The 21734-nt window shown below is 51.8% G+C and overlaps 5 protein-coding genes across 5 annotated transcripts; 2 read left to right on the top strand and 3 right to left on the bottom strand.

The window, feature by feature from the left end:
- Nucleotides 1-213: 213 nt before the first annotated feature.
- On the bottom strand, nucleotides 214-1992 carry COCSADRAFT_25820 (uncharacterized protein; the record flags this gene model as incomplete). Its single annotated transcript, XM_007700861.1, is given in 4 exon segments — nucleotides 214-494; nucleotides 578-993; nucleotides 1048-1358; nucleotides 1378-1992. 4 exon segments carry the CDS (start codon nucleotides 1990-1992, stop codon nucleotides 214-216), a joined length of 1623 nt encoding a protein of 540 aa, XP_007699051.1.
- A 1754-nt stretch (nucleotides 1993-3746) lies between these two features.
- On the top strand, nucleotides 3747-7096 carry COCSADRAFT_315145 (uncharacterized protein). Its single transcript, XM_007701201.1, has 2 exons — nucleotides 3747-5695; nucleotides 5749-7096. The coding sequence occupies exons 1-2, from the start codon at nucleotides 3893-3895 to the stop codon at nucleotides 6868-6870; spliced, it is 2925 nt and encodes a 974-aa protein (XP_007699391.1). The 5' UTR covers nucleotides 3747-3892; the 3' UTR covers nucleotides 6871-7096.
- Nucleotides 7097-7827: 731 nt separating this feature from the next.
- On the bottom strand, nucleotides 7828-10270 carry COCSADRAFT_159837 (uncharacterized protein; the record flags this gene model as incomplete). Its single annotated transcript, XM_007701200.1, has 3 exons — nucleotides 7828-9111; nucleotides 9165-9318; nucleotides 10236-10270. The coding sequence occupies 3 exons, from the start codon at nucleotides 10268-10270 to the stop codon at nucleotides 7828-7830; spliced, it is 1473 nt and encodes a 490-aa protein (XP_007699390.1).
- COCSADRAFT_315126 (uncharacterized protein) lies at nucleotides 10209-12193 on the bottom strand. Its single transcript, XM_007701199.1, has 3 exons — nucleotides 11969-12193; nucleotides 11622-11918; nucleotides 10209-11568 (listed from the first exon to the last, which is right to left on the bottom strand). The coding sequence occupies exons 1-3, from the start codon at nucleotides 11994-11996 to the stop codon at nucleotides 10400-10402; spliced, it is 1494 nt and encodes a 497-aa protein (XP_007699389.1). The 5' UTR covers nucleotides 11997-12193; the 3' UTR covers nucleotides 10209-10399.
- Nucleotides 12194-13685: 1492 nt separating this feature from the next.
- COCSADRAFT_159835 (uncharacterized protein) lies at nucleotides 13686-15922 on the top strand (the record flags this gene model as incomplete). Its single annotated transcript, XM_007701198.1, has 11 exons — nucleotides 13686-13736; nucleotides 13787-13814; nucleotides 13867-13946; nucleotides 13998-14102; nucleotides 14156-14248; nucleotides 14322-14342; nucleotides 14389-14550; nucleotides 14598-14657; nucleotides 14713-14819; nucleotides 14876-15630; nucleotides 15744-15922. The coding sequence occupies 11 exons, from the start codon at nucleotides 13686-13688 to the stop codon at nucleotides 15920-15922; spliced, it is 1641 nt and encodes a 546-aa protein (XP_007699388.1).
- Between the last annotated feature and the right edge of the window lie 5812 nt (nucleotides 15923-21734).

Genomic DNA, 21734 nt, shown 5'->3' with positions numbered 1-21734 from the left:
AAGAAGAAGAAGAAGAAGAAGAAGAAGAAGAAGAAGAAGAAGAAGAAGAAGAAGAAGAAGAAGAAGAAGAAGAAGAAGAAGAAGAAGAAGAAGAAGAAGAAGAAGGATATGTAAAGGTTTGCGCAGCTCTGAATCCCCAACCACACGACTACTTATTGTAATAATCCAACCCCAACCCCAAAGCCTCGCACTGCGCCTCCTCCCTGAAACCTCTCATACCACCTCTCTCCCTATATCCAACACCTTCAATATTGGATTCTCGACATCAACCGGACCCCAAGTTCCCTGCACCTCTAGCATCACAGTAGTATTCGTGAAATCCCTAGCTTTTAAAAAGGCTGGATCGGGGTTTGGATCCCCCGTTCGCGCAAAGGCAGTCCAGGAATCGAGGACGAATTGTGAAAAGGGAATGTCGTAGTCGTCGCGGAGAGGTCTGCCTTGTGGAACAACGGTGCCGAAGACAGTGGTTAGATCGCCGGAATAGCATTTGTAGTCTGCATTAGAGAATTGGTGAGCTGGAGTGTCCCCTTTTTGAAACCTGAAGCGAATTTTTCTCTTGGAGAGTATGGTAACTTACACGGTAGATTTGGGTTGCCAAACGGGTGGTCTGGTGTGATAGGAGCTTCGCAAGCTGGGGGATTGGGACTCCAATATCTAAGTTGGAAGGATCTGTCGAATTCGTAAGTGTAGACTTTGTCGAAGATGCGGTTTGCGGCTCCGGTGTAGGCAGTGCTTTGCCCTAAACATCTCAACTGGGCGTCTGTGGCTACTCTTGAGGTGAGGTTGAAAATGGCAAGCGCGCTGTTGGCCATATCTGGAAGGGGAAAGGCGTTTGAGGCGAGAATGGTGGAAGTAGGGTAGCCTTGAGAAGATATAATCGTGGAGAGGTTGGAGGTTGTTGGATAGCATGTAAATGCCGAGCCGTCGTCGTGCATGATGCCCATCATGGCAGGTTGTTTTAATTTGGGTGCTGATGGGTCAAGAAGGAGGGAGCTTGTTAACAATTTACCATCAATAGACTGGGAAACTGGGAGACTGTTAGCTTACTGTTGATCCAGGCACTCTCCATGGAACACTGTGACAAGAGAATTGACTGACGCGGCAACGTTTTTTGCATTGATCAATGCCCATGGATCCACCTTGCGTAGGCATTGGACCATATCCTCACCCTGGAGCTGCCCACACCCCACTTCAACGACGAGAGCCTGGGTACGTTTGGTTTCCTCTGCAATAGTCAAGTAGTTTGAAAAGGGTGCCGAGTAGCTCATGCCCTGAAGATTGCTCATCATAATTGAGCGAGCAAACTTGTCTCGTGCCAGTGTTGAGGAAGAGGCAGTCTTCGGCGTAGACGTTTGGGTCTGGAGAGGCAGACGAGACCTGCATACGTATGGGGGCATAATCGAGTGCCGTCGTATTTGAAGCAGGCGTAGGGGGCAAGTATGTCGAGTGGGTAAAGCGGGCTGGAAGGGCGCCATACTTGATGCCAAAGAAACGAAAGGACGGGGAGGAGTCATCCCGATGGCCTATTATGGTAGCATTGTTAGTTGTGACGGCGATACGGGGTAGGGAAGTGGAAGCAGCAGTGGTTGAGCACAAAATAGGCAAGTGCTTGTCACACGGGTAGGGCTCCAACTGGCCATGAGTGGATATTGCTGTGCACTGTGAGGTTGAGTTGCCGTCGACCCAGAAGAGATAGTCACGACCGGCAAGTTTTGCATAACTGAGGTATTCGAGATAGGCCGAGTTTTGGGCATGACTACGGGGGTTCCAGAGGGTGGTGTCGAGAGCAGCGCATTGGGAACGGGCGGTAGAATAGGTGTAAGGGGTGCTCAGCAGGATGCTTGCGGCCCGTCTACTGGAAGCCTGGCCATAGAGGTCATTGTGAGTGACGATGGACAAATCAGATGCAATTGACTGAGGGCGGAGTACGCCAGATGCGCGAGCAGAGAAGAGCAGATAGAAAGCCGAGAAGAGGCCCAAAAGCGCAGCCATGATGAAGACGGAAGGCGAGCCTATTGACATTGACAGGTCTATCACGTAGCATTTTATATCTTAGCCCATGGCCTGACATCTTGAGTCTGCGATGGCCAGTGTCCTCTGTCGGGCGGCACGGTTGAAGGAGAATTAATTAGTCGTGGAAGAAGTAGTCGAGTCGAGATATGGTATAGTTGTAGAAAGCGGGGAAAGAGAGGGAGCTCATTGGAAGGCGGTGGCAGGGAAACGGGCAGGCGCGACCGGCAGGGCCGACCGACCGACAAACTCCGTCAGGGTCATTGTGGACGCAAGGCGAGAGAGGGCAGAGCGGGCAGAGCGAGCGGGCGGGCGGGCGGGCATGCTACGACGACGATGACCAGGCAGTCGTTGTTCGGGGGGCTTGGGTTGCAGGGCCCGTGAGCGCAAAACAAAGCAAGCGATGGTCCTGGGCGGGCGTGTGATATAAGTAGTATCAGTACATATGCTAACTACTACGGTATGGATGGCAGGTGGCCCAGCTGCTGCAGGCCGTTGGCAATGACGTTTGGGTGGCGGCGCAGTGTTTCAGCAGCGCCGCTCCCTGTCCCTGTTTACGATTCGCTGCCTGCGCGGGTGAACAGCGGCATCGCGCAAATTCATACATGGACACAATGCATCCGCGCATGCATACATGCATGCATGCACGCGCACAGCTGTATCCAGCTGGTGGTTTGGCGCGCAGGCCACAGGGCGGCGCGGGGAGAGAAAGAGAGAAAGAGAGAGAAAGAGAGCAAGAGAGACGGGGGAGAGAGAGGGAAAGGCACAGGGAGGGCTCCGTCACAGCAGCCAGCCAACGCTCGGACTGCAGGCGAACTCGATCTGCGCGCCAAAGCAAACAGACCCCGGCCACCTATCCATGGCGAGCGCCCTGATTGGCCAGCCCACCCTGTGCTGCCTGCTCCACGGAATCCGCTGCTGCCGTTTCTTCTCGTCACATCCACGCCCAAACGTCGACCTCCCAGGCCTACCGCATTTCCTGCTCGTCCCATATCAGCCGTATCATCCACCCTCTCTCTTGATGCGTGCATGTCCCGTCTTCCATGTCGATGCAACGTCCCCCCCAGACCCGCCATGGCCCTCGCCTCCACTCTGCCCGCGTTGTGGCTCGGGGGCCACGCCAGCCACATGCTGATATCTTGAGACCGCGCTTCCTGCAACCCCTCGGTGACTAATGCCCTCTAGCCCTCCCTTCTGGCCTTGTCCTTGGGCACCGCGCACAGACCACACGCGCTAGGCCCGTCTCGCTCGCCAGCGTCGGGGCCATTCATTCTCTCACGACATTCGCACGCTCGATTCTCCACTGCCATTCTGACTCCCATACCGCACCACGCCCCCGTTGTCCTCACCAGCCTGCCCTCCATCTGCTCTGCTAACGTCGCAGCCGTTGTCGCCATCCGCCTCGACGGCCACGAGTGCGCGCGCCCTCTCCTCTAGTGCCGCTGTCTCCTCTCCCCCCCTCCCAGCCGACTGCTCCCTCCGACGCCGCCTCGAGCCTCGCATCCTCACCACCCTGCCTGGCCACCGGCGCACCCCATCACGTCTCGCAAAACGTCTCAATAGCCTCTCTTCATGATATCCGCGAGACATCGCCTTCCCACTGACGTTTCCGAGCCCGTGTTGTCGCCCTCTAGCTTGCTCGCTCGCGCTGCAACTGGACACGCAACCCTCATTCCCTTGGCTGCATCCGCTCCATAAGCGCCTGGAATCCTTCTACCTCCAGCTGTCTAGTTGGCACGGCTCACTCGTTCCGTCTCGAGTTGCCGTTGGTAGCTCTGCTCTCCCTATCCGCGTCCTGGGCGTCATGCGATCCCCACAACACACATCTTGAGCACCCACTACACAAACACCACTCCTCAGTACCGACCCTGCCTGCCAGATTATGACAGACGTCTCGGCGGTCCAGGCGTATGCTGACCCTCAGCCGGCTCCCCTCGCCCTCTACGCTGGCCCTCCACCACCCGCCTTTGCCCAAGCTTCCCCACCCCTAGACGGCCTCGTTGAAGAGGAAGAATCGTCCACAATCAAGTGCATCTGCGGCTACGCCGATGACGATGGCAATACGGTGCTGTGCGAGAAGTGCGACACGTGGCAGCACATTGTGTGCTACTACGAGTCTGCACAGCATGTTCCCGACGTGCACGAATGCGCAGACTGCCTGCCGCGCCTGGTCGATGCAAAGAGCGCCTCGGAGAAGCAACGCATCCGGAGAGAGATGCACAACATTGGCGAGCGCAAAGGCCGGCCAAAGGCGTCTGCAAAGAACCCCAAGAAGCGCCCAAAGGACTCACTGGTGCCAATGCAGGCCAATGCCTGGCCCACGCAAACCAACGGCGACCTACACTACCCCCCTGACCGCAAGAGCGGAAGCCCACGAGATCAGCCTCCACCAAACAAGCGGCCCAAGACCAACCATCGCTCTTCTGTGTCTATGAGCGTTGTTAGCCAAGCGCCAGCTCTTGCGCCCACATCACGCAAGCGAGGCGCGTCTATCCTGCTCAACGGCCACAGCCCCGTCAAGTCACCGTCGAATCCCGATGGTCCCGTCGAGGATTACTCGTACGAGTTTATGCATCTCTACCGCCAGCCTGAGCCGCCTTCTGCAGAGTCCAACTCGTATACGCGCATCGATGTTGCCAACGACATCGCCATGTGGCTTCAAGACCCAGAAGCGCTCGCAGAGGCAAGCGGAGGCAAGAAGCCACAGGACATTTTTTCACGCATTGACAGCACCATACAGGATCTCGAAACCAAAACTGCGCCAGAAATCGTGAAACAGACAGATGTCGACTCGGCTATACTAGCGCATGGCCTTCATCCTCAATGGCACTTTATTACAGCCGAGACACCAGTCCCCGACGGAGGTTACGTAGGCGAACTCAAGGGTCTCATCGGCCGCAAAACCGACTACTATTCAGATCCGTCAAATCGATGGGATCTCCTGCGACATCCCGAACCATTTGTCTTTTTCCCTCCCCACCTACCCATCTACATTGACACGCGGCGCGAAGGCAACATACTACGATACGCCAGAAGGAGCTGTAACCCCAACATGTCCATGAAGATTTTGATTGACTCAAGCAACGACTACCACTTTAGCTTCCTGGCAACACGGGAGATCAGCCCTGGAGAAGAGCTCACTGTTGGCTGGGACATTGACTCAGAGGTACAAAAGCAACTGGCCAAGGTCGTCACCAACGGCGCCAAGGAGGGCTTCAGAAAGATCCAGCCTTGGGTGTCTTGTGTCCTCGCAAACTTTGGCGGTTGTGCTTGTGACATTTCCAACGGCAACGAGTGCCTTTTGGAGCGAGCCCGTCGCAACAATCCCATCACAGAGTCAGCAAAGACCAAAGGCAAGAAGATGAAGAAATTTCAAACATCCCCTACAAGTACCGGCCATGCAACCAACAGCCGTGCAGGCAGCGAATTGGCCAATCGCGACATTGTTGACGACGACCAAATGGACGCCCGCTCTACGTCTGGCTCCCACAAATCAAGCAGTCGCGACATTACACCAGCAACCCATGTTTCCCTGGACGGTGATCTCAAACTATCGGAGCGTGAGAAGAGGAAGATCCAGCACCAGGAGCTCTTGTTCCAGAAGCTCGATCACGACGAGCATAAGGGAAAGAGGAAACGCACCAGCGCTGGATCCAACCTCAACACACCGAACCTCCCATCTTCTGTAAGAAGTCTCCCCCACATTCTCTACTGGGTCTTTCTAATTCCAAGAAACAGAGACGCTCCGGACACCCCGAACCTTCGCCGTCAGCTCGTCATCGGGAACACAGCCACGGTGTGGCCCGCAAGACTTCAGGTAGCTCTATAAAGACAAACGGGCGTGCACCGGCCAGACCGAAGCCCGTCTATGTGGATGCATCAACGCAGACGGCACAGGATGACGATGCAAAGCCACAGGCTTGCATCAAGCCGCGCCAGCTGAAGCCTCCAATGTCATTCAAGCGTAAGCTTTTACAGCAAGCTCAAGAGGATAAGCTGCAACGCGAACGAATGCGGTCGACATCTGTGAAGATGGAAGTCCGATCCCCAGCTCTGAAAGACGTGTCTTCAAACAAGCCCTCTCCACTGCCACCATCGCCACCTCTCGAAGAGCCTTCTGCAATGGATACATCAACTGAGCCTGTACCTGACACGAGGCAGCACAAGGAACTCACTCCCGCCAAGGAGCCCTCGCCCGAGCCTACTGTAGATGTTGAGATGATGGATGCTGAAGTCGCTGCTCCCAAGCCTCCAGAACCAAAGACTGAGGAGCTGCCTGATGCGCCTAGACCCCAGACTCCGCGCGAAACCTCTTGTCCACCTAACCAACCATCTGCCCCGCCGTGGTCGGCCTCACTACCGACCGAACCATCACCAAAGTCCACAGCAGAATTCCCACCTCAATCTGCTGATATGGAAGTCGAAACTCCTGTAAAGCAAGATTCGGCCAGCGCAGTTAACAATACTCCCATCACTTCTGCATCGAGCTCCGCGCCCGTGACGGAAAATGCCGCTGCGCCCTCTCCAGCCGCATCAACGATTGCGTCGCCCTTCTCCCCTGCTGTCAACAGTGCTGTCAAGGCAACGCCGGCACGCAAAAAGCTCAGTCTAAGTGATTACACCAATCGCAACCGCAAGACCAAGTTGGCTCAGACACAGTCGACGGGTTCAAATGCCACGCCGCCACTGACTACATCGCAATCCACAAGCTCTCCAACGCTATCGGCAGCCAGTCTTCCAAATACAAACTCTCCACCGCCCAAGGCCGTGGAACCTGTCCTGGCGCCTGTAGCAGAGGAGCCGAAGCCTACCGAGGTATCCGTTGCACCCACTATTGCGGCTACTTCTACTTCGATATGAGCGACATGATTCACGATACCCCCGCTCTTGTTTTGCAACCAGTTTTTACGGGCCGCCGGGCGACTCGCGTGGTTTCTCCTTCTCCTTTTTTTCGGAGTGTAAAAATATGTAATGATTATAAGTCGAATGATTTTTCTTCCCACCCTTTTTTTTTCTTATTTTCTCTGTTCTTTATCCAGACGACTTGAAGTGTTCGGTCTCGGGGTCTTATTCTTTTTTTGTTGTTGTTGAACTCATTGATTTGATGTCATTGAAGGGCGACGGGGGTGTGGAGAGGTTTGGTTCAATATGATGTGTGGAGAGGGAACAGGAAAGGACTTATATACTACAAAAAAGAACAAAAGGCAGGACAACTTTTTCTTCGCCGCGAAGCGAGAGCGAGCTCGAGTATTTATTCCATTGTTGCAACGTGCAAATGAGGTTGTTGGGCGGTGTTGTAAGCAGATGATTGCTAGATCAGAGCGAAATAGCATTTGTTGACAAGGACTAGCAGTCTTGTCTTGTTGCCCCTTGAATACTTTCTCTCGGCTGTCTTGATGGGGTTTAAAGCTTCCTTTGAAATGAAGATGTTTGATCCTCTATATGGTTTACAAGATACATACAAATATATCAAGCCACTCCGACAAGGAGTGAAACAAGTCAGACATGCAGACATTTGGATGAAGATATCTAGTAGTAATGCACCATTCCCCCCCCCCCGGCCGCAACACCTCATTCGTCATTATCATCTAGGAAATTGCTCGCCTTTTCTAACCCGTGCCTTTTGCAAGGGAAAATAAAATAAAACGCCGAATAAAAATTACTGGAATAGAAGAAGAAGAAAAAAAAGAAGAGAAAATTGGGTATTACATCCACATCCATATCCACATATCCAAATCTACAACCCACCCCTACGCATCACACCCAAACCATGTTTACAAAAGAAACCCCCCCCCCCCCAAATTTTCCTCGATTCAATTATTTCCCACTCTCCCCCGTCCTCCTCCCCACCAACCCCCGTTTATCAAACACGGAATCAAAATATCCAGGCACCTTCTCCCTCTCTCCCTCTCCCTCTGCACCAACAACCCTCGGACTCGAACCCCCCAATTCACTCTTCTGTCCCCTTTCTCCCTCCTGTTTCACCGGCGTAATCGCATCTGCACCATCACCTCCTTCAACACCTCGTCCTCGGAGCATCTCCGCATCCCCAGTCGGACTCAACTCATGTCGTACCTGCCGCTGCACCTGCGTTACTTGCACCTGCTGCTGTTGAGCATAATACTCTACAGGCAGATACGCAGGATGTTGGCCTATAGGGCTTGGTATTTCGTATTTTCCGGGTATGGGCTGCGGTTCTGGAGGTGCGAGGAAGGCCGGGTGCATGTGTGGGTGTGGAGAGTGCGAGTGTGGTGGTGGTGGTGGTGGTGGGGTGGGAACGGGGGAGGGAGAGGACGTTGGGGCGTGTGGAGGGGGGAAGTATAGGGGAATTTGGGAGAGGGAGGCGGGGTAGGATTGGTATTGTTGGTGGTATGGGGTTGTGGTGTCTGGGGATGAGGCTGGGTGGTGGTGGTGGTGGGGATGGTGTTGCATGTAGTATTGTTGGTGATGCAGGGCGTTGTTAGTGTCGGGTCCTGAACTGCTACTCCCGAGTTCGGCTCGAGATTCCAACATGCGTGTTTCGCCGCTTGGAGACGCGGATGGGCTGTGGGATGGACGGCCTTTGCGTTTTATCTCGTCTTTTAGGGATTTGGTGCGGCCCCAGAAGAAGAAGAGGAGGGCGGCGAGGATGGTAATGCTGGCGCTGGTGATGGACATGGCGATTATGGCGCCGGTGGAGAGGCGACTCTTAGTGTTGCTTGTATCTTCTGTAACTGGACTGGATGTTGGAGTGCTGGTCGGCGGGTTGCTCGGCGAGGGTGTTTCTTCAGTTGGAAAAGGTTCGCCTGGGTTGAGCATGTATTTGCTGTCCAGTGCCAGCTGTTGCTGCTTCTGTACACTCGCCGAGGCATTGGGATTAATGACGCCCACCATACCATAGTTTATACAACTGCCGGGGGCGGAGCAGTAGAAGAAGATGGGGTCTGTATCATTAATGACGATACGGTATGTGGGTGGTGAGGACAAGACCGTGTCGACGGGATGGAAGTCAGAAAAGAACCCTATTTTAGACGCTCCTGTCATCTCGTAGGGTATACATGGGAAACCGTATTCGGCGCGAACAACGCTGTGGTTGAGCGGGTAAAAGGCAAATTCCACAGTCTACGTAAACAGTTAGGATAGAAGTCGGTATCGAGAGTAGTAGGCCGGCTTACATCACCGACATTGGCCACTGTTGCCTCGGGTCTGAACTTGTGATCTGCTAGACCAACTTGAATCGTGTGTGTCTGTGCTGGTGCTGTAATCGTCGAGCTTGGTTGGCCTGGTGTTATCGCTGATGCTGTCACGACTTGAACGTTGGGCTGAACACTGTCGTGTGCCAAGCATGTTGTAGGGAGTTGGATAGAAACAAGAAGAAATTGAAGAAATGCAACCGCCCAGCACCGTGACCCACGCATTTTCACAAGTATTATTGTAATTGTAAAATCTTTTGAAATGAGTGGCCTGCACGTCTGTCTTCAATAGTGTAGTGAGATCAAAGTAAGACTTCGATTCCGAGAAAGAAAAACCCCAAGATGAAGGGGCATAGTCAGTGCTATGGTCCACTACCTTACCATGGCAGTGGTAATGTAAACAAGGACGCATATACGAAGCACGCAGCTCAGCATGTCAAAGAATGCCCATGGGTAGCCACGGCTGGGGCGTTCGAGATGAGCCTCCATGTACCATGTATTCGCGCTATCCAGTTTTCGGCACAACTACAACAAAGAGAATGGCCCGAATTGGAAAGACTCGGTGGCCTCAAGCGCGCGCTACGGGGCTAACAAAGACGGTGATACAAAGAGCCTCGGTATTGCGCGTCCGCTAGGGGAACATCTGCAAGCATCATCACTCGAATACCTGGACATGTTTGAAAAGGGACGGGGGTTAGATTTTAGCCTCAACCCCGCCGCATTTCAAAACCAGGATTGACAGGGACACAGGGACAGGGCCAGCCAATTGGTACAAATGTTCGAACGCAACATCTTCTACGTAAATTGCTAGGATCCTCACGTGGATAGGATGCATTCGATGTCCATGTAGTGATTATGCACGACACGACAACGTGTGTACATGCGAGTAATCGGTACAGAGTTTGAAATCTCAAGTGCTTTTGATTATTGATATACTATACAACAAAATAGAAAATGAGAGGAGTGGTCCGACAAAGCATACCATATCTAGTAACATAGTGCTATGCGACCTGGTATATTCCGTGCAATTGCTCGGGTGGATTCATAACGTACCAGCAAGACGCCATGACCGTGACTCCTGTTGACATGATGGTCTGGTCTCTCTTTTCAGTCGGATAAAAAGACTGAAGCCGGTAATGTCCACGATGACAAAGCACCCCGTATTACTGTGACATGCGCTTGGATCGACTCAAGTGCATGTGCGGCGATCAAAGATCTCAACGACCAGGGTCCCCAAACCCAAATGGGTCATTGCTAGCGGAGCTATTGGACCCAGACCCGTAACCTGACGGGGCCACAGACAATTGCTTCCCGCCGAAGCCGTTTGGATCTGGCAATGGATTCCAGATAGGAAAGCCATCTGGAGGCTGACTCTCGCCTACTGGTTTACCACGAGCATAGTCGACGAGGCTGCCGTTGATTCCAGTAAGTGCCCAAGCAAAGACGGCAACGTCACGGATGCTCTTCATGAAGCTATTTTGAAAGTCCATCGAGGATCCCGCATGTGCCATGGCCGGGTGTCGCGCACCTAGAGGGTAGTGAGGCATCTGCGGCGGTGCAGGATGGAACACAGGTTGTGTTGCCCAGGGAGCCGCAAAGATACCATTGTACTGGTGGGCTGGCTGTGCAACAGGCATAGCGCCTGGCAACATTGGGCGCGCACGACGCAGACACACGACAAGCCCGTCCGAGGTGCACGATATAACAGCTTCGAGTTCGATGGGTTCATCACGGGGCTCAGAACGAGGCGAGCTCGCAGACGAGATGGAAGAGCGGAGCGCAGAGCCGCCAAACATTGCTTGGTGAGTGGCTGAGGCAGCTGAGCGATAGCTTGGATCTTCCCTTGAGTTTGAGCGCGAGGCTGACGGCTCTGCGCTCTCGTTGGTGCTGTTGTTTGCAACGGAGGGCTGTCTAGAACTAGCATCACCTGATGTGCCAAGCCCCACACCACCCTCAGACTCTTCGTCTGAGCTAGTCACATCGGTCATGATATCGTCCTCACTCTCGGATGAGCTAGCCTCTGGTGAGTCGTCCTGACGGGGGTCTCGGAAGAAGAAGCGCATGTACGCAATCGAGTCGTTACCTTTGGCCGACTCGAGACAGCGGACGGCATCCTCGAGACAGTTTGGGGCTATGCAGTAGTAGAAACTGCGCCCCTTCATAGCTTCGCTCGAAATGCCAATGATCTGCTCTATGCCGCTTGTCGCGTACATGACAGTCAAGGTGCGGGTGAATCTATTGAGAAATAGGGCAGCTCGGGGCTCATGGGTCTGATCCTCGTGGCCAAGGTCAAACTTGGTTGATAAGTGAGACAGCATATGATAGCGAGGGTCTTTTGGGGAAGAAGCGAATAACTTGCGGACTATGGGCGCCTCAACTGCACGCTCTGATTGGTGCGGGTCAGTATGCATGGAGGGACAGATGGAGTTAGAAGCTTACTCTGACTCTGCATGCCCTGTCGGTAGACGCTGGTGCAGCATACGAGCACATCGTAGACGACGGAGAAGCAGCATTCACAGCCGACCCACTCGCCCTGGCGGTTCTTCAGGCGGCAGTAAGACAGGACGGCAGCCTTGTCGAGCCTCACGCCGCGGCTGTGCTGTGCTTTGGCGAGGGGAAGTTCGTCTGGATGAAAAAATTGCCATACGGACCTGTTGACGACCTCGTCGGGAGTGTGGCCGAGGATGTCGACAATGGAATCAGACGAGTACAGGATGTGGGCATCGTCGGAGAGGTCTGTCGAGGCTGAGTGTGGGTTCTGGAGAGACGAGATGGAAGGGACATACCATGGATGGTGATGAAGGTGGTGTCCATTGCGGCAGGCAACAAAGGGGTGAAGTAGCAGGTGTGTTTGGACCGTGGTTGGACCACTCTGGCCCCAAAGAGACGGAATCTAATAATTCGCTCTAGGAGAGGGGACGTTGCCGGACGACCAGGCGGTGGCGAGGGAGCGCGGGCTGATCAAATAGTAGTCAGGGTCCAGATGGGACGAGGGAACGCAACGCAGTGAAACGGGTGCGACACGAGACGAGCGCGCTGTGGGAGTGAATGGGACAAGAGGTCGGGTAGGATGCGAGTCAGTTGCAATGATGTAATGCGAGACCACAGCGTATCCACAGCCCCTCACCCTCGTCGCCGCAGGAATGAAGCAACGCAGTAAGGATATATGAGGCAGTCCAAGGATAGGGCGCGCCGCAACAAGCTAAAGCTCAGGAGCATATGCAGAATGCAGCGTGTGGAAGTGAGCAGAAAGCGACGAGAGGACCGAAAGTGGCGCGCGCCGCACCCCTGTGAGGCCGGGAAAAGACGGTTGGTTGACGTTGGGCCTGGCTCGCTTGTAAGGTTGGGGTCACAGGGAGGAGTTCCGGATGGTGGGAACGACGCCTAAACAATGCAAGTGAACAGAGCGAACGGCTGCAGCTGTGCCGGGACCAGGACAGGGAGGTGAGCAGGGCGAAGGCGTGATGAGGAGAAGAAGAAGATAGTATGTAGGAGTAGTGGGTGGTGGGGACAGGGCGATACGAGGTCAGATTCGAAGATTGCCGTCGATTATAGTAGTACGTAGTGTGGACAATCATGTAGGTCAGTGGTAGGCACAGGGCCAGAAAAAAAAGAAGGGCAAAAGGAACCAAGCGCTGCGAGGGCTGATCAAGACGGGCTCGGTAGGTGGAGGTGGCGCTCCGGGAGCGAGGCGAGGCTTGGGGGATGAGGCATCGGCTAGCGTAGTGTACCACTGTGAGTAGTGTAGTGTAGCGGGGGTCAAGCAGCAGCACAGAGCAAGAGTGTCACCTGTCAAGATCAGGCCGGTGTTTGAGAGTGTTCAGGCCATGGCAAGGGGCATCTGTGACAGCGGGGACATGTTCTAGGTGGGGGATGAGTATTCCTCAAAATGGCCTTGGGGCTTAGCGGCAGCAGAGGGGAATGCAGTCAGTGAGGTGGCTACTGTAGGTGTGGTGTACATAGTACTAGCAGGAGGACGTATGTAGCCAAGGAGCCCTGTCCATCACCACATGGGCGCTGCAGCCCGTCCGCTAGCAGCCTCCGCCCCCAGCGCCTCGCCGTCATCTCTCCGGTCTCTGCCCAGCACCGCGCCGTCACGCCTGCATCCACTCGTACGCACGTACAGGGAGTACATACATGGGCTCCCCATCAGAGCCCGCCCCTTAGCCTATCCGCCTTTGTGCGCAGTCAATGGTACCACCACCTGGTTACCTCGTTGTTTCGACTGCTCAACTGTATTTCGTCATCGGCGATCGTCCTGCCCACGCCACACGCCACACGAAAGCCACCCATACTCACCCGCCCGCTTCGGCAAGACCCCAGAGGAAAGAAAAAACTTCCCACATCCCCGGCTCCCACCCCATCCGCCTCATTTCTGCCTTCAAGGACCGATTCTTATCAAGCCGGTGCAGGGCGAGACCCCCTGCGACCCGCCCACCCGAGCCCTGCTTCGCACATCACCCCCGAGCCCTGAGCATTTTTTTTGACCAGACGCATGCCAAGATGGAAGCCAGTTGGGAATTGCCTACTCTGAGGGGCACCATTCGACTAGGCGTAACCCACCCAACTCAGCTAGGCATTAGCGACTACTAACTCTCTCCCAGGGCCAAACAAAGTCTAAGCTTAGCACCAGTAAGGTCAAATCAGGCCTCGCTACATGCATCGCTGACCACTTTTGTACTAGCTCAATTCTACGACGTCGACTTCTATCCTTACACTGCACCCGGCCTGGATCCCGTTTTCGCTGTCTGTGGCGGCCCGTTTGTACGTCTCACATTGTGCCTGGTCCTGCACGCCCAGCGCTTATTAATCTAGACTATTATCTGTCGATGCGTTCTCGACAAGAATGGGACAATCGAAATCTTGCGCTGGTTTGAAGATGAGGAAAGCACTGCAGAAAATGGTTCAGCGAATCCCAAGGTTGGTTGCGGCGCCCATGGCTTGCTCTTACTAATGCAGCCCTTCCTCTTCAGCAAATCAGGTACAACAGCGTCGTATGGTCTCAGGCTACCAATGGAGACCCACTCGTGTGCGTAGCTTGCGACTCCCGTATCAAGGTTCTCAATGTTCGAACTGGCGAACTTTCGGCGGCATGTTCTGCGGCACCTATCCTACACCACCCGCTGACGTATGTTACAGACACTGATAGGCCATGGCGATGTAAGCATATCTGCTGCAAGTCATATACACATCTGACGCCAAGCAGTCCGTCAACGACCTTGCCATATCCCCGGTCGATCCCACCATCATTGCATCAGTCAGCATTGACCACAGCCTCCGGTTGTGGAGCCTGCACCCTTCACATGAGAAGCAACCGCTTGGGGCCGTATGCTACGGCCAAGGTCACAAAGATCAAATCTTGACCCTAGTGTGTAACTTGCCAGTGTGGCCAATGAAATCAACTGACATTGGCAGTCATATCACCCCAAAGGAAAATACATTCTTACTGCGGGTATGGATACCAAGATCAATCTAGTAGGTACTTTGCAAAAAGATGTGCTAAAAAGCTTTCTTCTAACAATACGTGCAGTGGGCTGTCCCGGATGATCTCAAAGAGCATACCGGAACCGATAAGCCGGTAATGGTGCATTACCCGCATTTTTCCACCACTGAAATCCATACCGATTTTATAGACTGGTACATAAAGTATCCTGATTCCGGGTTACCGGGTTACATGCACTGACTTTTCCTAGTATACAATGGTACAATGATCTGATTTTTAGTCATGCATGTCGAGAAGGCAAGATCATCCTCTGGAGTATCGACCACTTCAGCTCAGACCGTACCGTTACGCCTCCTGCGCCTATTCCGACATCAAGCGCAGTCAACAGTCGCACACCAGTCACGATATCAGCCAATCTGACATCAAACACACGGTCAGCGTGGGGTGGTCGCTTCCAGCGTCTGCTCCAGTTTGATTTACCACACACCAATCAGTTCTACATTCGCTTCTCCCTTTTCCACGAACTCGGCCATCATCCGATCCTGGTTGCGGGCAATGAAAAGAGTAAGACATTTTTCTGGGACCTTCAACGCCTTGAGGACTCTGGTACGGGAGAATCAAACACAGGAGACGATAAGCTCTATGTTGGAAAAGAAGTGCCGCTTGGTCTGCCCCGACATGTTCGAGAAGGTAGCTCGGCCTCGACCGCCTCCTCCGCCATTAGCGCCGGTTCCGGAAATACTAAAATGAAGCAAAAGAAAGCAAAGGAGGTTGTTCGTGACAGAGGTATATCCGATCCTTTCCGCTCCATCAAAGCCCACAAGATTGTAGAGACACCAAAGTACAAAGCTTTCGCCTTTCGCCATTTTTCATGGAGCCGTGACGGCCAGTGGTGTGTCGCTGTAGGCGATTGTGGCACAGTCAATGTCTTCAGCCGTTGGGAAAAAGGCGTGCCGCCAATGAACCCTGACCAGGAGATACCAGTACAAGATGAACCAAACATTAGTTAGTGATATGTCCCTAGTAGATGGTTTGATACGAAAAACGCAGCATCACTCCACTGACAAATCATGTCAGAAAAAGGAGCGAGGTTGCCAACTAACATGATGTATGCACAGATAAGAAGAAAATCACTGACACTTTTCACGCCATGTCCGAGGCACACGCGTTACGGAGGCAAATGGCAGCCGACCAGGGAGAACCTTTTGAGGAAGATTTGAAGACCCTTTTGGGTGAATATGTAGGTGGACTGCCGGAGCACGAAAAGGAGTTTGCCCAATCACTTGATAAAGAATAGTGTGATATGGTGGCTTTGTTGGTACGGCAACAATAACTAATGCCAAAGAGATGCCGCATAATGACTTCATTCTCATATAATCTACGCGGCAGATAGAGAAGACGGAACAATAAAGTCAAAACGCACAAGTCCCAACTAATGCTCTTGTTCGCCCAAGCACACTCTAGAAAAACACACCATCTCACCTCATATATCCAGAATCACCAATGCACACCCTCCTCCCAACACAGCATTATATCCTAGTATATCCCCTGTCTCCACGAGCATCTATAGTAAGTGCAGATACCCCATCTCTCTCTTTTAATATACCCCATGCCTTCCAAACATCGTCCAAGACCCCGACCAAAAAACTCCCATCTCTCAATATACGGGCATGTGATCCGGAAGCATACATATACCCAAACAGCGCGACCGTATCCCGTACATCGTTTAGGTTAGTTTGTTGTAGCGGTATGTATGTTTTAGTTTGCGATTCCATCTGTGTATCCGTTTTTCTGCGACTAGCCCACGCACACACACACACACACGACAATCGAAGTGTGTTCGCTCGGTGTGTCTTCTGTATCGAAAGCCATGTAGCCAATCTCCTTAGACCCTGCCAACCTTCCTTCTGTCGCTGTAATATACGGTTTGGCAATCCCATCCGCTATGGGTTATCTCCGCGGGGAATGGCAGATATGTGTTTTTTCTATACCTCTTGCCATCTCTATAAAAACCAATGTAGCAAGTTTCCTCATGCATCATTTGGTTCGATTATCGTAGCAGCATAGTCAGTTTGCCTCGGTCTTGGGTTTGTTACGGTATATATATATATATATAACGGTTTGACGATCCATGCGCCATGATAATCTCCGCGGGGGAATGGAAGATTTGCGTTTTTTTCCTGTCCGTCTTCGTATAAAACCAATGTTGCAGTTAGTTAGTCTCCCCATACATTGTCTGGTCAGATTTTTGTCGTTGTATAGACGGTTTGGCGATCCATCTTTATGTAATGTTTTGTACGAACCGCGGATCTGTGTTTTTCCTTGTTCCCTTGCTGTGTCTGTTCAGAAAGAGCTTCATATCAGGGCTCTGCTACTGTCCTTTGCAGCCGGTTTTCGTCCTAGTAGAGCTTGTAAGTGAGACATCTATGTTTGCCTTCTCCAGCACAACGCACACATTTGTGACTTGGATTGTTCCTCGCTGTTTTGTGTACGAAATGTTCCCGTCCGGCATCTAAGACTTGGAGCTGCATGTGTGTTTTATAAGGGCGTCTTTTGGTTCGATGATGGCGTCGCTGGTGGATCTCAAAATCGTCTTCGTTATATGGAGTATTCGTCATCAGTGGGACTGGCTGGTGAGGAAATAGGTGTTGTTGTCTATAAGGCATTAGTCCGGGCAAGGCTTGGATGCCAGAACATCGCGAACTTGGTGCGATCAACCGAACAAGCAAGGTGGTTGTTGTAGTCGTAGTCGGAGTTGGATGTATAATTTGTTTGGATGGCCTTGATAACTGGTGGAGATTTGCTTGTTTGAACATGGTCCACCCAGGTATATGGTATATGGGCTATGTAGTTTTCTTCGGAAGGATCATGCCTTTTGCATCACACAGGCGACATATGAGGTTTTGGCGCGACGACGCCGGGGATCGGTGGTAGATGAGGTATATACTTTTACATACCGTCTAAGCTGATGCAGGTTTTGCGGCCAAGCTTCCAGTCCTTGTGCACTGGCGGAGATCAAGGTTGTGCTGATACTTGGCATAATACCACTTGCCATGCCAAGTCTTCCTAGTATGTCGGCAGCTCTTGTTTCTGAAAGCCTTCTCGAACGTCTAGGCGCTGCCAGGGACCTTGTGTGGGAATATACGATAGGTTAGAGTGTCCAATTGCGCTTAGTGTGTCCACACGTCGCTAGTCATTAGCAAACTTGAGATCTGCCACATTCACACACACCAAACTTTAGCAACTGTTTGCCAATCCTCAAGCAAGACTTTTTCTGTGATATTCGTTGCTGTCTGGGTAGTAGAGCGGCTTTAGGAGCATTTCATCGCAGCAGTGAACGCCCGCTCGTTAGTGTCAGCGTCCTCTTGGATATCGTCATCGACATCGCTTTCCTCGCCGCCCTCTTTCTCGGGATCTTATATATCGGTGTTACAGTCGTCCTCGCTGTATCTACTCTCGCCTTATTCTGTGCGAGAAGGCTAAAAAGACAAGAAGACGCCTTATGGTTGATCGAGTAGAAGCGTTGAGATGGGCTATGTGGCAATCTGGAATCTGGCAAAGGGATATTTAGCTGCTGGTTATCTTCCTGCCGCTGCGGCTCGGTATTGGATTTGTAGTTGATGTTGATGTCCCCCAGAGCCTCTTGGGTTTGCCTCGATAGCTTTTGGAAAAGAAGACTTCATTCATACGAGAAGTTCCGGGTCTGCGATATATTATTCGTGTAGAACTCTGCGGGTATGTTCGGCCTGTCATGTTGTGTGTTAGATATATGGGTGGAGTCTTTGTCTCGACGACAGCAGGATGGGGTATATCAGAGATTGTATTTGTTTTACAATGTATATGTGGAGAATTGTTGGAGGTGCTTATACTGCTTTCGCTGGAAGTATATGGGCCAGAAGAATTCAAGTGCAGCTTGAGCTTGATGCTGCCTCGGTTGGAATGACCTGACTACTGGTGTGAACCTCGTCATGTCGTTGTCCGCGCGCGTGTATGATATATTCCCTCCGTCAAGTTGCTGGGATGCATGTACGTTGACGCGAATGCCCCTTCAGTTCGATGTCTTGGAGGTTTTCGAATGAGCCTTTCCTTCATGGTGGTTGTCGATATTTGCGTGCGCTCCAAGATAGGTGCCAATGTTGAATCGACGCTTGTGACTAATTATTCGAATTGCGCATCTCCACACAATACATCTGTATTGTAGATGTTCATTGATAGTGTAAGGCCGTCGAAATATGCGCGTAGAATCTTGTGCAGACTCTGCTCACGAGTCGACGAGGATGTGTCTCACTGTTATAGCAATCTTCGGCTTTGTATAAGGTGCGTGTGGTCAAACGATATGTCGATCAGCTTCGATCCCTCGAGATCGTTTTCCTGACGCAACGCCTGCCGAATTTTTGTACTCTTGTCGCTCGATGCTGTAGTGAGCCAATCGAACGGGTCATTGTCCCATGCAAAGTGCATGCTAATGTGCACCAAGCCGAAAAGAAAGATAGAGCACAGAAGTCCCAACTTGTTGAGATAGTAAACTTTGGGGTCCAAGGCGTTGTTCATTGTTCCAGGTATTCAGTGCAGATTCTGCCTTCTTCTGGAAGTCTGATATGCTGCTTAGAAAGTTCTCGCAGGAGTTTATATACGCAATAAAGGAGGAGATGATGTGATCCATTCATAATCGAAAACTGAGCTGTTCTTATGCTTATTGTATGTAGCTGCCGTATCAATTACTGTATGAGTTATGAATAGATTGCTACTATGTTTGTCGTTGCTATCTTTTTCCCATGGCCGTTATGATTGCGATTGGGATTGTTCGTATGATTGCTACTACAATCACCGTCGCATGTCTCACGAGAACATTCTACTCATTGCCAGATACGCAGACATGACCAAGACTAGGTAACACCACTCATGTGTTTTTGCGTCGAGAAATTTTCCAAGCGTTATGTTCACACGTGTGGGGGTTTGTCACATATCGATGCGCTGTCACACTGTGAATGCGATGCCAGAATGCAGTAGCAATGCTAGGCTTAGGATGCAATGCCAGAACAATCTCAGATTTCTACGACGAAAGAAAAATATCCCTAACACACCGCCAAATTGGAAATGCATTCGCAAGAATGAGCTCGGACATTGTAAACGGAGAATAACCCCCACAGCTGAGTTCAGCCCTGCGAGCTCTGCCTGCCAGCTACCCGTGCGCTCCCTACACACGCAAATAAACTCTGTATGTACCAAGCTCACCACGGTGAATATTATACTGAGGATAACCCCTTCTCTCTTTCTACAATAAAAAAAAAGCGGTTACCGAAGCAATCTAGACCCAAAAACCGACAACTCCCCCCTTCCAACGCGAACGCGAACAGGCACAAAAACAACCACAAAAGCATTCATCCCTCCCGCTTCCGCAAATAGCAAACAAAAGGGGAATTCAGCAAAAAAAGCAAAGACGCGTAAAAACAGCATCCAGCCAAACGGGGCAATCGTGTAAATCTCGCTTTGTTTTCCAAGGATACGGCACAAAAGCCCACGTGGGTAAGCGAATGGACTAACTAGGGTTATCTTGCCCTTTTTTCTTTTTCTTCGTCAGCCCATTCCTGCCTCGCTTGCCCTGCCTTGCTGCAGGTGCAAAAAGCGATCATCAATGCAGGTTAGCGGGTCGGACGGCGGCGCAAAGCAAGTGCCGGTGTTCCGGCTATTGGGAAACAAGGCCACCAAACAACCAAACAAATAAAAATAAACATAGCTTGGTATGGCTGTAACATTCAGACTCATAGTTGGTTTGTTGCTCTCTAGCAAGTTCCAGATGATTGTACTGAGTCATATTTGGGCGCGTAGGCGTGGTGCTTACTCGCTCGCTCGGTCATGTTTCAAACACAACAAGGAGGGATGTTTCAGTCTTCAGGTCGGCAAGATAAACAACGCCCGTGGATTCATCATGGCGGCGTTAAAGGCATGGGGGTTGAGCGAGTGCGAGTGTGAGCACGAATGCAGATAATTGTATTGTTGACGACAAGTAATCATGTCTTCTAGAGTATGAGTGAGGGAAGAAGGAATGTAGGTACATACACCAAGTCGTTGTCTCTCTCCCTTGCAGATGGGCAATAGTATATGCATGCGTGGCGGATAATGGTGGCGTCAGATGGCGGCATATCGCTTTGCGAGATGTATCAACGTGTATATCTCTCTGACGCAAGCGAACATGTATAAATAGGATATAGGATAGCGAGATGTCTCATTGGCTGGAGGTGAAGATATCATTCCAAATTAGCATACCAGGCAGTGCAGATGAGCTGTTGAGTTTCTTCTTCTATAGTCACGCGAGTGGCACAAGTGGCGTGTTGTTGAGTAGCATAGATCCTGAAATGGAAGTGTCGAAATTTTGAAAGCAACGTATCTGTTCTACTTTAGCGTATGAACATGGTATTCTAAAAACGACTGGCTAGAATGAGCACACGAAGACTGGACATGGCATGACCAGTACATCCGTTCAGCTCAGCCTCGTCGAGGGTCTTTTAGGCCCCGCCGATGGAGCATACCGTCACCTGACAATGTAGCTGGACTCTTCGTAAGGTCCAGAACCCCTATCAATGGCCAGCACGTCCATACGCTTGATGCATAAGCGGGATTGCGGGGTTTGAGAGTGGATTATCTTGATCTGACAATAGCATTATGTTAAATGTGTACAGTCTTAGAGATCTAGAGCCAGGTCCTCACACTCGCCAGACGCGGCTCTCCAGGTCTCATCGGCCTCGCCTACATTTGACCCGGCATTACGCCTTGCAGGCTGTGGTGAATATGCAGGTATTTCTGCAACGGGACGGCACGGCTATAGAGTGCCCAGAGCGCCTCTGGAGTTATACGCGAGGCCGATTAGTCTGCGTAGCGTACTGTGGGCGAGCTGAGTGAAGACTAGACTATGTCCCAAAGCAGCGGTGTGTTTCTGTGCTGCTACGGCTTAGGGAATAACCAAGCTCACTAGTTACGCCCTATTCCTAAGCGAACAATGGAGAAAACGATTTTGCAAAACTATGGCCTTGGAGGCACCGAGAGCGTGGATAGGCGAGTGACCTAAGCCCAGCCAACGGTTTCTATCGTTGTCGCTCACCTTGCCATTG

Source organism: Bipolaris sorokiniana, assembly GCF_000338995.1.
Source record: "Bipolaris sorokiniana ND90Pr unplaced genomic scaffold COCSAscaffold_6, whole genome shotgun sequence".
Taxonomy (NCBI): domain Eukaryota; kingdom Fungi; phylum Ascomycota; class Dothideomycetes; order Pleosporales; family Pleosporaceae; genus Bipolaris; species Bipolaris sorokiniana.
This window is presented reverse-complemented; position numbering and strand designations above follow the sequence as displayed.

Excerpts from the sequence above, each read along its gene's own strand:
- COCSADRAFT_315145 (XM_007701201.1), top strand. The coding sequence starts at position 3,893 with ATGACAGACGTCTCGGCGGTCCAGGCGTATGCTGACCCTCAGCCGGCT. Across the intron at positions 5,696-5,748 it reads CACCGAACCTCCCATCTTCT|AGACGCTCCGGACACCCCGA; the intron begins GTAAGAAGTCTC and ends TCCAAGAAACAG.
- COCSADRAFT_315126 (XM_007701199.1), bottom strand. The coding sequence starts at position 11,996 with ATGGACACCACCTTCATCACCATCCATG. Across the intron at positions 11,919-11,968 it reads CACCTTCATCACCATCCATG|ACCTCTCCGACGATGCCCAC; the intron begins GTATGTCCCTTC and ends CAGCCTCGACAG. Across the intron at positions 11,569-11,621 it reads ACAGGGCATGCAGAGTCAGA|AGCGTGCAGTTGAGGCGCCC; the intron begins GTAAGCTTCTAA and ends CGCACCAATCAG.